We start from the raw sequence: 13,789 nt of genomic DNA on the forward strand, positions 1-13,789 counted from the left end.
GGTTGAGAGTCCGCCTGCCGATGCGGGGGACACGGGTTCGTGCCCCGGTCCGGGAAGATCCCACATGCCGCGGAGCGGCTGGGCCCGTGAGCCATGGCCGCTGAGCCTGCGCGTCTGGAGCCTGTGCTCCGCAACGGGAGAGGCCACAACAGTGAGAGGCCCGCATACCGGAAAAAAAAAAAAAAAAAAACTAGTTCTGATCATTGGCTTGTACTCCTTGAATGAGACTATATTAAATATTATTAGAATTGGGTTCAGAACGAGAACCTCTGAGGAGTGTTTAGTTATTCACCTAGCAAATGAGCAAGTTGTTTGCCTGTAACATGCCAAGAGAACTTGGAACTAGAAGGACTATGTTCATGTCCTTTCAAAAAAAAAAAAAAAATCATAACCATCGGTCCTTGAAAATTCCTCCCCACCACCTGGTCGTTTGCTAAACCGAGTAATTGCCACCTTCCTCAGAGCGATGAACTAAAAATTAAAGGAGAAAATTATGTGAAAGTGCTTTATAAACTGTCGAGTGCCAAACATACTTAAGGGGTTATAGTAGTAGGAAATGGTGCCTTCCAAAGATTAATCACGTAGAAAATGTTATAAGCATACATGATTGGTTTCCATATTCAAACCATGACAGATTCTTGTCGCCACAATGAGGCAAGTGATTGAAATCTGGAGGGAGAAACTAATAATTCAGTGTTTTTAGTTGATTTGGAGATACTAGCTTCACATCCCATAGAGGAATATGCAGCATTTTTGGAGTTTATATTTAAAAGTCATTGTAATCGTGAATTGCCTAGAAATTCAGCCATTGAGCGGGAATTTTCTTAGGATTCTGAACATCACCCAGAGCACTAATGGGAGGCTGAGGCTACCCCCCTCCTCCATCTCCAGGGAGCTTCCAGCTGCCCTTTCCACTCCTAGGAAAGCTAGCGGAGTGCGTGAGAGAAAGGGGGTTCAGCTTGCACACGGAATGATGAATCCTGTCTGTGTCTTATTCCGGATGCGAGTCCCGAGACATTTCATCCTGCTCTGAGGAGTCCCACTGACTGGAACAGTACAGGGCAGGCAGATGACGGCGACTTTTCGGTTCTCCATCCCTTTTCCGAGATGCCACCATCGGCTTCTCGGGCCCAGGCGAAGGCGACAGAGCCTGCAGATTGGGTTGAGGGAGGACGGTGCGCACGACCAACCCCTGCGCACAAACCCCACGGGGCCGCGGGGGCGGGGCGGGCAGGGGTCAGCGCCCCGCCCCGGGGCGGGGCTCGCCAGGGCTCCCCGCGCCCCGCAGCACCGCGGGGCTACAGCGGCAGCGGCGTGCAGGGAGCCGGGCGCGATGTACCTCCGCAGGGCGGTCTCCAAGACCCTGGCGCTGCCTCTGCGGGCGCCCCCAGGCCCCGCGCCGCTCCGGAAGGACGGTGAGTCGCAGGCGCTGGCCCGGGGGGCCTCTCCCGGCGTCCAAGCCTGAGGAGGACAGGTGCCTCGCGCACAGATCGCGCGGGCGCGCCGGTTCCCGCCTGCCCTTCGTGGGCCAAAGCCAACCCCGGCAGCAGAAGCCTGAGATTGGGGATAGGGATGGGGATGGTGGGGGGGCGGGGAAGAAGGGGGAGGGTGGCCGGGAAATCACCTCGAAATTCTTGGAGACTTTGGAAGTAGGGTGCCTTTCCAGCGCGGCTTCTGGATCCGGACTGGATTTCCTGGGTTCGAATCTTGATCTTGGGCAAGTGATTTCACTTCAGTTTCCTCATCTGCAAAATGGGGACACTAATGAGTTTTAATGAGTTAATATGTGGTTAACAGCGCTTAGAAAAGTGCCTGGCGAAAGTCGGCAAAGCTTACCCCTTGTCTTAATACAGGGCCCAAAGCGCTCTCCAACTTCACGAGGAAGCAGAGGAATGGGTGGGAAGATGGACCCTGGTCTGCGGGCTCGGCAGGGTGCGCGGAAGGCAGTGCCGGCCGCGTAGAAGTTGGGTAAATGCTCTTGAGTAAATAGACTCAAAACCTGTCCAGGACTCGGCAGCCACGAGCCTGGGCCGTGGCATCCCCGGTGAGGAAGGGACTTGGAAACGCTTTCCTTAGGGGCTGCAGAGAGATCTGGAGCCCTCCAGCTGTTGCGTCCCCCCCTGTAGCCATCACCTGTAGATTTTCTAAAGCACGGGGAAAGGGAGCGAATTTCCTGAAGGGGAAGTGGCAGTGCGAGCTGGAAGCTTATTAAATAAAAATTGATACGCACGAACGCGCCTAGCCTAGGGCCTGGGCCATCGTAGGTGCTGAAGTGTGAGCAGGAGAGCATTTTCCCTGCCAGCCGCCGGCGGCCCTGCGCCCAGGTTTGCGCAAGCGAGCAGTTCTGCCCCAGCCGGCTCTTTCCTAGTCGTCGTGCATCTTCTCTTTTCCGTCCCTGACTGGGGCGCTGGCTCTTAGACAACCTCGTGGAAAGTTCTTAGTTCTCCCTTCACTTTGCCCCACTTGCTAAGGCTTGCATTGGAGTCGGGGAGAAAGAGAACGACTCCTGCGGAAAATTCCATGGCCAATTTGTTTCCACTTTGATTAGGCCTGCGGTGGTGATGGTGATGGTGGGAGGGAAGGAGGGTATGTGTAACTAGCTTTATTTTTCTCTTAAAATGCTACTGAGAAGAAGTTGCCTTCAGTAACAGAAATAAAGGGTCTTCGTTTTCCTTGATCTCTATGCCGAGTAAGACAGAGCAGACTTTTCGCTGGTGAAATAGGGGGAAGCCATTCCTTTGAAAGTTCAGAAGATAACGGGGCTGTTGTGATTGGGGGTGGGGAGATGGAAAAGGCCCTGACGGTGGCCTTTCGAGCTCTCTGAACGCAACCCTCACCGTCCTCACGGACACGCATACACATCCTTTTTTGGTAGCTGCACATATTTCAAATAATTTCCTCCCCAACTTGGGGTAAAAGAAAAGAAGTCTGAAAATTCTGAACAGGTAGTTAGCAATACTGGTTGTAGCAGTACTGGTCTTTTCCTCATTTTCATCTAATTACTTTTTTGTAGTGTTGATTCATTTATGTATTTTCTGAACTGTAATTGACTGGAAATTTGGCTTTGGTCGTGGACATTAACCTTGTATTGGTACTTCCAATTTGGATGAAAAATGAAATTGTTTCAGTTTGTTGAAGGATAAAATTTTAACCGTGCCTCATCTAATTTTGTTCTCTGGTTTTTGCTTTTAAAAATGTAAAATTTTAATGAATGAATAAATTAGGTTTACAGTAGATCACCGAAAAAACTCAGAAAGACAAACTAGAAGTCGCCTGTAATTCTACCACTTAGTGAATACCACTATTTATCTACATTTTAGTGTACGTGGTGTTCCAGACCTTTCTTCCGCCCTCCTGCAATTTTTTCCCCTTATGTACATTGCTTCCACAATGTACGTAATCTGGGATAGTCCTGTAAAGATTATTTTGCTATAACTTTTCACTTAATATATTGTAAATATTTTCTCGTATAGACAGTCTTCTGCAAAAATTAAAATATCTGTTTCACATTTATGAATATGCTAAAATTTGTCTAATCTTTACCAAATATTTATTTCGCATTTCATTGCTCTTTTAAATAACTCTGCCGTAATTGTATTTGTCTTTACTTAAACCTCTGTAATTTTCTCTATTTCTTCCTATTTAAAAAAACTTTTTTTTTGTTTTTTTTTTTTGTGGTACGCGGGCCTCTTACTGTTGTGGCCTCTCCCGTTGCGGAGCACAGGCTCCGGACGCGCAGGCTCAGCGGCCATGGCTCACGGGCCCAGCTGCTCCGCGACATGTGGGATCTTCCCAGACCGGGGTACGAACCCGTGTCCCGTGCATCAGCAGGCGGACTCTCAACCACTGCGCCACCAGGGAAGCCCTAAAAAGACTTTTTGACATTTATTACTGGTTGCCAACTATGAAAGCTATATATTCCCTATTTAATCACAGCTGTAGTTTTAAACCAACAAAAGCTCCACTAGAAGTCAAAGACATAACCTCTTACCATAGCCTCTCAGGGCACATTTGTAGGGAAAAATTGTTTTTTTCTAAGAGATGATCATTTATATCCAAACTAAGAACATATATACAAGATCTTCCCAATTTTGCTACTACGGAGATTCGTAGTTTGCGCAAATGTCTTGAGATTTGCTTTCTGCAAATCATAACTTCTTCCAGGTCCCTACACCCTTATTCTCTGTGTCAGGCCACATCAAAATACATTGAGTTTTCCTAGTCACACTGTCTCATGCTTTTGCACACGCTCTGCCTTCTGCCTCCAATGCAATTTTCCCTCCCCTTGTTTATCTGACAAACTCCTACTTTCCTTCAAAGCTCAGGTCACGTCTTTTCAATCGTGGCAGTTACCTTGACCCAGCTAGCTGAGTCCTTTCACTGCGTTTTCATGCTATTGTTGCTTCTGCTTTCATCTGTTACAGCATTTGTCACACTGCATTGCAGTTATTTGTCTACAATTATTCGCCTGTACATCTTTTCCCTCTTTTTTGAGGCTAGGGACCTTGTGTGTTGTGTTTACAGTTATACTCTTTCTTAAAAAGATTATTTTGTTTTATTTATTTATTTTTATTTTTTGGCTGCACCTCTGGCATGTGGGATCCTAGTTCCCCAGCCAGGGACCAAACCTGCACCCCCTGCATTGGAAGCGCGGAGTCTTAACCACTGGACCGCGAGGGAAGTCCCTACAGTTATAATCTTTTTTTTAATATAAATTTATTTATTTATTTATTATTTATGTTTGGTTGTGTTGGGTCTTCATTGCTGCGCGCGGGCTTTCTCTAGCTGCGGCGAGCAGGGGCTACTCTACGTTGCGGTGCACGGGCTTCTCGTTGGAGTGGCTTCTCTTGTTGCGGACACAGGCTCTAGGTGTGCGGGCTTCAGTAGCTGTGGCATGCAGGTTCAGTAGTTGTGGCTCACGGGCTCTAGAGCGCAGGCTCAGTAGTTGCTGTGCACGGGCTTAGTTGCTCCTAGGCATGTGGGATCTTCCCAGAGCAGAGATCAAACCTGTGTCCCCTGCATTGGCAGGTGGACTCTTAACCACTGAGCCACCAGGGAAGTCCCTCTTTATCTTTAAAATAGAGAATTTGAGCTATATGAACTTTAAGCTTCTTCTAGCTTTGAGTCTATCATAAAAATTTCAATTCCATAGCATATGATATATACAAATTCTAGCACTATAGAGTTAATATATTTAAATAGAATAATACAGTACCTTAATCTATTTCTACTAGTTTGTACAAAATTGCCCTTCTATTTTAGATATGACCTTATGGCAACATTTGTCTTAAAAGAGCTTATATCTGGTGGGAATGTAAATTGATAGCCATGGAGAACAGTATGGAGGTTCCTTAAAACACTAAAAATAGAACTACCATACGACCCAGCAATCCCACTACTGGGCATATACCCTGAGAAAACCATAATTCAAAAAGAGTCATGCACGATGTTCATTGCAGCTCTATTTACAATAGCCAGGACATGGAAGCAACCTAAGTGTCCATCGACAGATGAATGAATAAAGAAGATGTGACACATATACAATGGAATATTACTCAGCCATAAAAAGAAACAAAATTGAGTTATTTGTAGTGAGGTGGATGGACCTGGAGACTGTCATACTGAGTGAAGTAAGTCAGAAAGAGAAAAACAAATACCGTATGCTAACACATATATATGGAATCTAAAAAAAAAAAAAAAAAGGGTTCTGAAGAACCTAGGGGCAGGACAGGAATAAAGATGCAGATGTAGAGAATGGACTTGAGGACACGGGGAAGGGGAAGGGGAAGCTGGGACGAAGTGAGAGAGTGGCACGGACATATATACACTACCAAATGTAAAATAGATAGCTAGTGGGAAGCAGCTGCATAGCACAGGGAGATCAGCTCAGTGCTTTGTGACCACCTAGAGGGCTGGGAAAGGGAGGGTGGGAGGGAGACACAGAGGGAGGAGATATGGGGATATATGTATATGTATAGCTGAATCATTTTGTTATAAAGCAAAAACTAACCCACGATTGTAAAGCAATTATACTCCAATAAAGATGTTAAAATATAAATTAAAAAAATTTTTTAAAAGCTTCTATCTGCCCATCTTTAAAGGTTTTATATTAGAAGAATTAGAGTTTCTTTCTATGTCTACATTTGTAATATAGATTTATAGAAATGTGTTGGATTTCAACATAAATGTTTTATTTAACATATAAACTTTAAGCACAAATGTATTTAATTAACTTTTTGTAAAAATATCTTTTCCATTGAATCCTGTGGTGTAGAATATACAATAAATGGATTTCTTTTGCTCACATGCATCTCGTTTGACTGTTAAAATTGTTTAACGCTTTGTCATTTCTCCTCACCCACGTCTGCATTCCTTCGAAGTAAAGCATGATGCGAAGCATCAGGATGACAGGTTTCATAAGTAATTATCAAATTAGATTAAGAAAATGTCAAGTGGAATTATTACCCTACCTTGTAATACTGTATTCCTTTAAGCTAACATCAGTTGATGTTAATAGATTCTAGGTTCACTGAGGGGTAAAAAATTTTTTTGGATGTAATCATTTAAAATAGTTTTGCCCGTAGTGGAGCTAACTGTGTTTAAACTTGTTTTCCTAGCATCTCTTCGCTGGATGTCATCTAACAAATTCCCTGGATCATCTGGATCAAATATGATCTATTATCTGGTTGTAGGTGTCACAGTCAGTGCTGGTGGATATTATGTAAGTGTTTTAATAACCTTGGTGCTCAGGAATTCATATATTTTACAACCTGTGATAAAACTCAAAGCAATGTCAAGATCAAGACATGGGATTAATTAAATATATAAGATTATGAAAAAACTTTTTAAGTATAAAATACTGACTACCACTAACTATGGATGACTTTCATTAAAAGCAATGATATTATAAATACTAACAGTACTAATGGCTGACATTCGAGTGTTTACCACGTGACAGACTCATGGCTCATTTAATTATTACAACAATTCTTTAAGGTAGGTACTATTATTAACATTTAACAAGAACTGTTTTGAGAGAGAAATGTTTTAAAAATTAACAGACTTTATGGGACTTCCCTGGTGGTCCAGTAGTTAAGACTCCACGCTTCTACTGCAGGGGGTGCGAGTTCCATCCCTGGTCAGGGAACAGAGATTCCCCATGCTGCACAACATGGCCAAAAATAAATTAATAGACTTTATTTTTTGGAGCAGTTTTAGGTTTACAGAAAAATAAGCAGAAAGTACAGAGAATTCCCATATACTTCCTCTTACCCCTCTGCCCCCCTTTCCCAAATCAACAACCTTGCTTTAGTGAGATACATTTGTTACAACTGATGGGTCAACACTGATACATTATTATTGACTAAAGGCTGTAGTTTACATGAGGGTTCACTCCGTGTTGTACATTATATGGGTTTTAACAAATATATACTGACATGTATCCACCATTACAGTAGCACACAGAATAGTTTCATTGCCCTAAAAATCCCCTGTGCTCCAACCATTCATTCTTCCCTCTCTCCCCCTAGTCTTTTAACTGTCTCCATAGTTTTTTATTAGCTTTACATCTTTACTTTCACTTATTATTTTTATTTTATTTTTTTTCCGGTACGCGGGCCTCTCACTGTTGTGGCCTCTCCCGTTGCGGAGCACAGGCTCCAGACGCGCAGGCTCAGCGGCCATGGCTCACGGGCCCAGCCCCTCCGCGGCACGTGGGATCTTCCCAGACCAGGGCACGAACCCGTGTCCCCTGTATCGGCAGGCGGACTCCCAACCACTGTGCCACCAGGGAAGCCCTTTACTTTTATTTTTTAAAAGTAGTATTTATCTATATATTTTTTTAAAATTCAAAATAGACATATATAAAATCAAAAGAATGTTTTCCTCCCTGGTCTTCCTTATCCACTCCCCACAAGTAATCACTGTAAAACAAAGCTTTTAATAGTATGATTTTGGAGCTAAAAAAAAAAAAGAGACATTTGTGAGTTAATAAGATAATTCTAGGAATTCCCTGGAGGTCCAGGGGTTGGGACTCAGTGCTTTCCCTGCTGTGGGCCCAGTGCAATCCCTGGTTGGGGAACTAAGATCCCGTAAGCTGCACTGTGTGGCCAAAAATAAATAAATAAATAATCCTATTGATTTGAATCATTCCTCCTTTTGCCATAAACTTTCTAAACTGAAACCTAATCTTTATTATGAATAAAATGAGAATAAGTATATATTCTTCAGGAATCATAAGACTACACAATCACTACATTTTGGTTTGACCTTACAGAAATATGCATAAAGAGATTTTTAGTCCTAACTAGGAGCAGTTTAAAGGACTCTGTAGGTAATGAAAGCAAAATACATATCCTACTCTTCAGAAACGTGAAAGCCTCAAGAAGCCAGGAAAGTTCAAACATGTCACTTATATTATTGTCTTCCACTAATCTACCCGCTTTCACTCATACCCAGATTCCTTTGCTTTACCATCTTTCTACTGCTTAATATTGAATTCACTGCCTAGGGCTGCTATAGTTGGATATAGGCCACTGGAAAACAGATTAAACTAGGCCATGTGATTATGTGGGAAGCTGGAAGACTGAATTTCATCTGGACATCGCTACACCCCTAATCATGTTTACCAGTGCCAGACGTGAACCTCTGCAGTCCGCTAAATCCTCCTTTGCAAAAGCAATCTTAACCGGCTGGTTAGAAACTGGCTACGCCTGAGAGCTCTTTCTGGCCTTGTTCTCTCACAGTGGGAGTGGAAATTGGACAAGGTGATGATCTCTAAGTCCCTTTCCACCTCTAAGATTATGTAGTTTTTTGTTGTTGTTGTTGTTGTTGTTTTGCGGTACACGGGCCTCTCACTGTTGTGGCCTCTCCCGTTGCGGAGCACGGGCTCCAGACGCGCAGGCTCAGTGGCCATGGCTCACGGGCCCAGCCGCTCCGTGGCACGTGGGATCTTCCCGGACCGGGGCACGAACCCGTGTCCCCTGCATCGGCAGGCGAACTCTCAACCACTGCGCCACCAGGGAAGCCCAGATTATGTAGTTTTTATCTGGAATGTTGGAAGCCTTCATTCCCAAGAATCTTAGGCTACTTTCTGGAGGAAATACAGAACCTGAGGCACTCAAAAACCCATATTCTAGCCCTCCCCTTCCCTTCCTTGTCCTGCACTAAAATAAATTCTATATTAGGTTTATCTGATGCTCCCTAGGAAAGAACACTTTTTCATTTCCAAGTAAAATCTACTACCAGAGCCTCTGAAAATCTGAGAAAGGCCCAGGTCACTTCCATTTTTTGAGGGTCTGGGTATCTTGGGAGAGCAAAATGCCAGACTGGTTTCTAAAAGCTGTGGTAGATTTTAGATGCTTACGTTTAATAAATACAAAATATCATTTGGAAATAACTTCAAAGTCTAATTTTGAGACTCTCTCTTCTAATAGACCTTTCTTCTACTCTGTGCTTGATAATGTTCGATTTGAAAAAGCTAGATCCTCTGGGTTACACATGAGTGTGAATTATTCTTATATCTCTTTGATTCTGCTTTAGCAGCTAAATTGTGTTTTAGCCCCTTGAACAGTAAGACTAATGTCCTAGGGATGTTGCTGCTGGGATGGCCATTTCAGGGACATGAACTTGGGCACAGGTTCAGCTTTACTGTACTGAGAACTGAGGGTGCTGACTCGGTGTACAAGTCAGGAGCTCCCACCCCACTAGGAAAATATTCCCTGCTTTTATACAAAAATGTTGACTGTCATTCCTGCTGATCCTGTTTGCTCTGTGTGTTTCAAAGCCAGATGATTCAAGTCAGAACCAAACCCTGAGGGTTTGTTCAAGGGCCACTTTTGCAACATTTCCACCCCCTGAGCTTATGGAGTTTTCCATTTTCACAGTCTAATTTTAACATACTATAAAATGGTTTGTAATTTGCATAGGATAACTTTTAATGAGGTCAATGGTTTATAATGATTAAAAATTTAGAAAATACTACATATAAATATGCAAATTTTTAAAATCTGTCGTCCTACTTGCCACTAAGAGAGAAATATCTACCAACATTTTTTTAAGCTGAGATAATATGAACAATATTATCTAGTGAGATTTTCTTTTTTGTTTTTGCGGTACGCGGGCCTCTCACTGCTGTGGCCTCTCCCATTGCGGAGCACAGGCTCCGGACGCGCAGGCTCAGCGGCCATGGCTCATGGGCCCAGCCGCTCCGCGGCATGTGGGATCCTCCCGGACCGGAGCACGAACCCGTATCGGCAGGCGGACTCTCAACCACTGCGCCACCAGGGAAGACCGAGATTTTCATTTTTAAAATATCGTTGTCTAATATGAATACGCCAGAGATTACTACTTGATTTTGAAATGAAAGGAGGCCTGCACATTGTATCTAAGATTAAGATAGCTTTATTACCAATTTTGTTTCTCAAGTAACCTGTGGGTCAGTCATATTACTGCTTTTAATGACTAAACCTAGCTGACTTAAGGAATCTTCATTGGGGTCTACAAATGGGTCATTTTGGAAGACTTTTGGAAAACTTTTCATTGCGGGAGAATTGAGTTTCACCTGCAGTTATAAGAACTAATACAGAGAGAGCTCATTTCCCCCAGTGACAACATCTTTGCTAACTATAAAACAATATCACAGCCAGGAAACTGACATGGATACGATCCATAGACCTTATTCAGATTCCACCAGCTTTACATGCACTTGTGCGTGTGTGTGTGTGTGTACGCTCAAGTGCATGTATTTAGTCCTAAGCAATTTTATCACATGTGTAGATTCGTGTATTCACCACCACAGTCAAGAGACAAGGCTGTCCCATCACCACAAGGGTCCCATGTATTGTTCTTTTGTAATTGTACTCACTTCCCGCCTGCTCTCCCGCTCCCTTCCTCCTGACAACTACCCATCTGTTCTCTATTTCTGTATTTCTTGTCATTTCAAGAACATTACCAAAAAAAATTAATAATAATAATAGTAATGTTACATAAATGGAATCCTAAGGTGTGCAACCTTTTGAGATTGGCTTTTTTCACTCAGCATAATTTACCTGGAGATTCATCCAAATTGTTTCCTGTATCTATAGTTCATCCCTTTTATGGCTGAGTAGTGTCCTATGTCCTGGACGTACCACAGTCTGTGTAACGATTCACCGGTTGTAGGACGTCTGGACTGGTTCCAGTTTTGGGATTACAAATAAAGCTACCATGAACATTTGTGTACAGGTTTTTGTGTGCATATATATTTCCATTACTCTGAGATAAATGCCACAGGGTATTTGCAAATGCCTGTCAGAATATTTTGATTCTAGCATAATTTTTTTTTCTTCTTGGTCTTTATCTATCCACCTTGTGTGTTTTCAGTTATCTTTGACCTCTGTTAGAACATTTGTTTCTTTCCTTTTTTAAAGCATTCTTCTTATTGACAAAGATTTCCAGAGGGGAAATAAAAGAGTAGATGGTGTGTATTGGTTTCTCCTGTTTGAACTGTAGATAGCTTTAAACTTGGCATGATGAATCTTGGAGCTCAAGAAATAAACTTAAGCACACACTTACTTTCAGACTTACAAGAGAATCACATCAGAGAAAGCCAAACACAGCGATCATATAACGAATTTGAAAGAAAAAACCAACGCAGAGTTACATCCACTTCCAGGTAAAGTGAATTTACTCTTTTCTTTTTCCTTGAGGCACTGATTTTCATTATCTTAGTCTAGCAATGGACAGTATTTGTTTTTGGCTTCTTTACTAACTTAATCCAAAATGACTCTGGGTAGAAGTTCATTCAGGAAGGGAAAGTCCAACCAAAGCCTAAAGAATATTGTTAGAGGTTTTGGACGAGAGCATTTGGTAAATGAAAACATTGTACATTTAATCTGCTGACCAGCAGCTTTGACTTCTTTGTGTGGTAATATTACTTTTCCCCTACTCAGGTTTCCATTCATGCAGGCATAATTTTAGTCTCTGTCTCTCTCAGCAGCCTGACCTTTCATTTCTCTTGTTAATTTTTTTTAAGTCATGAAATTTTGTTTCAGTTTTGGCTAAGACCACCTGTGTGCAGTGACATTAGCAGATTCAGTCATGTCTACTGAGTCCCTCAGTTGATCTGACTGATAAAATGGCAACTTGTAAGAACAGAAGTTTGACATTTTCACCCTAATGTATATTTGTTGCCTAAACTGCTTGCTTTAAACCATACTTTTTTCCATCTCAACTATAAGACCATTATTATCAAATACCATGATCACTATTTAGGGACAAAGAAAACAGCTGCTCATGGACCAGTTTTAACCTTTCCATAGCACTTCCTTGGTTTTAAACCCCTCTTCATACATATTATTGTAGTCAATCCTCCCAATAGTTCCGTGAGGTAGATATTATTAATATCCCCATTTTACAGATGACAAAACTGAGGTTGAGGGAGGACTAGTGGCTTTTCCGAGTCATCAGCTAGTAAGTTAGCTACTTTTCCATGCTATTTCACATGACACATTGCCTGTTTATTTTCGTGGTTTGTATTTAAAATAAATAATCACATGAAATTATTATTTTCTTAAGTTCAACAGATTCAAAAGGGTTTTCAGAAGAGCAGACCCTTCATTTTACCTCCCCAGAGGCAACCAGTAACACCAGTTTCTTTGTATCCTCCAGGAGAGGGTCTCTACAAATATAACTCTAGGTCTATATTACCCTCCTTTTGTCCTAACACAAAGAGTCCCATACTGTATACATTGCTCGTTTCCTTGCTTTTTTTTCACTGAACAGACTGCCTTGAAGACCATGTCATATTAGTACTTATTGATCTGTCTCATTTTTTAAAATGACTGCACAGTGTCTCACCGTCTCCCCATGCTCTTTAAATTAATACTTTGCTTCATGGACTAAATTTTAAAGGTGAAAAAGAGAACCTTGTGGGTGCCGAGGAAGCCAGTTCAGAACCCGAAGTACCTTCAGTGGAAGCTCCGGTGGTGGACGCTGCAGAGCTTCCCAGTGCTACAGATGCCGTCATCAAAGAGGCTTCCCCCTGTCCAGACGATGCGGAGGCTGCTGCCGAGGAGACCGCTGCCGCTGGTGCTGAAACTGGGTCAGAGGTGACAGATGCGGGGACGGGAGAAACCGCAGAGGTCAGCCCTGAAACCACGTCAGAGGTTACCAGCGCAGTTCGGGAGGAAGCTGTTGCCATCGATAGTGATAAAGGTACAACCGAGAACGAAAGCTGTGGTGAATATGCTGAACTGGAAGAAAATTCTCCAGTTGAGTCAGAATCCTCTGCTGGGGCTGATTTACAGGAAGAAGCCAGTGTTTGTTCTGAGGCCGCCTCAGCCCAAGGCTAATCTCATGCAGATTGACACGTGGGCAAAAAATGCCACAGAGGGTCTGATAGGTGTTTTTGTAGTTTCAGTAACCTTAGATTTTAAAAAGGCTTCTTTTCTAGAAAATGTTAGTGTGCCTTGAGGATTTGGGGTATCTACTGATAGATTTCAGGATCGAGAGAATGGAGATTTTGCATGCTGAATAGTTTTCTACTCTCTGGGATCAGAATATGACATGTAAAGAGCTTAAAGAGTTTCACCTGTGGATTTAAATTTTATATCATAGGAATTGAGCTATCTATACAACCTGCATTCACTTTAATTTTGCTATAATTTTACCTTTCTTTAATGTATGTAAATCTAGATTCTTGAGTTTTGATTTGAACTCATTTAAATAAATTTGGAAAATCTTTAGTGCTTCTATTATTATTCACTAATATTTATATGCATAAATAGTATATACTAATATATACACATAT

The 13,789-nt window shown here is 42.4% G+C and overlaps 1 protein-coding gene across 1 annotated transcript; it reads left to right on the forward strand.

The window, feature by feature from the left end:
• Positions 1–1,333: 1,333 nt before the first annotated feature.
• MGARP (mitochondria localized glutamic acid rich protein) lies at positions 1,334–13,331 on the forward strand (the record flags this gene model as incomplete). Its single annotated transcript, XM_082838046.1, has 4 exons — positions 1,334–1,415; positions 6,618–6,721; positions 11,560–11,653; positions 12,892–13,331. The coding sequence occupies 4 exons, from the start codon at positions 1,334–1,336 to the stop codon at positions 13,329–13,331; spliced, it is 720 nt and encodes a 239-aa protein (XP_082694172.1).
• Positions 13,332–13,789: the final 458 nt, after the last annotated feature.

The sequence above is a fragment of the Leucopleurus acutus genome (genome assembly GCF_964270905.1).
Source record: "Leucopleurus acutus genome assembly, chromosome: 4".
Lineage (NCBI taxonomy): Eukaryota > Metazoa > Chordata > Mammalia > Artiodactyla > Delphinidae > Leucopleurus > Leucopleurus acutus.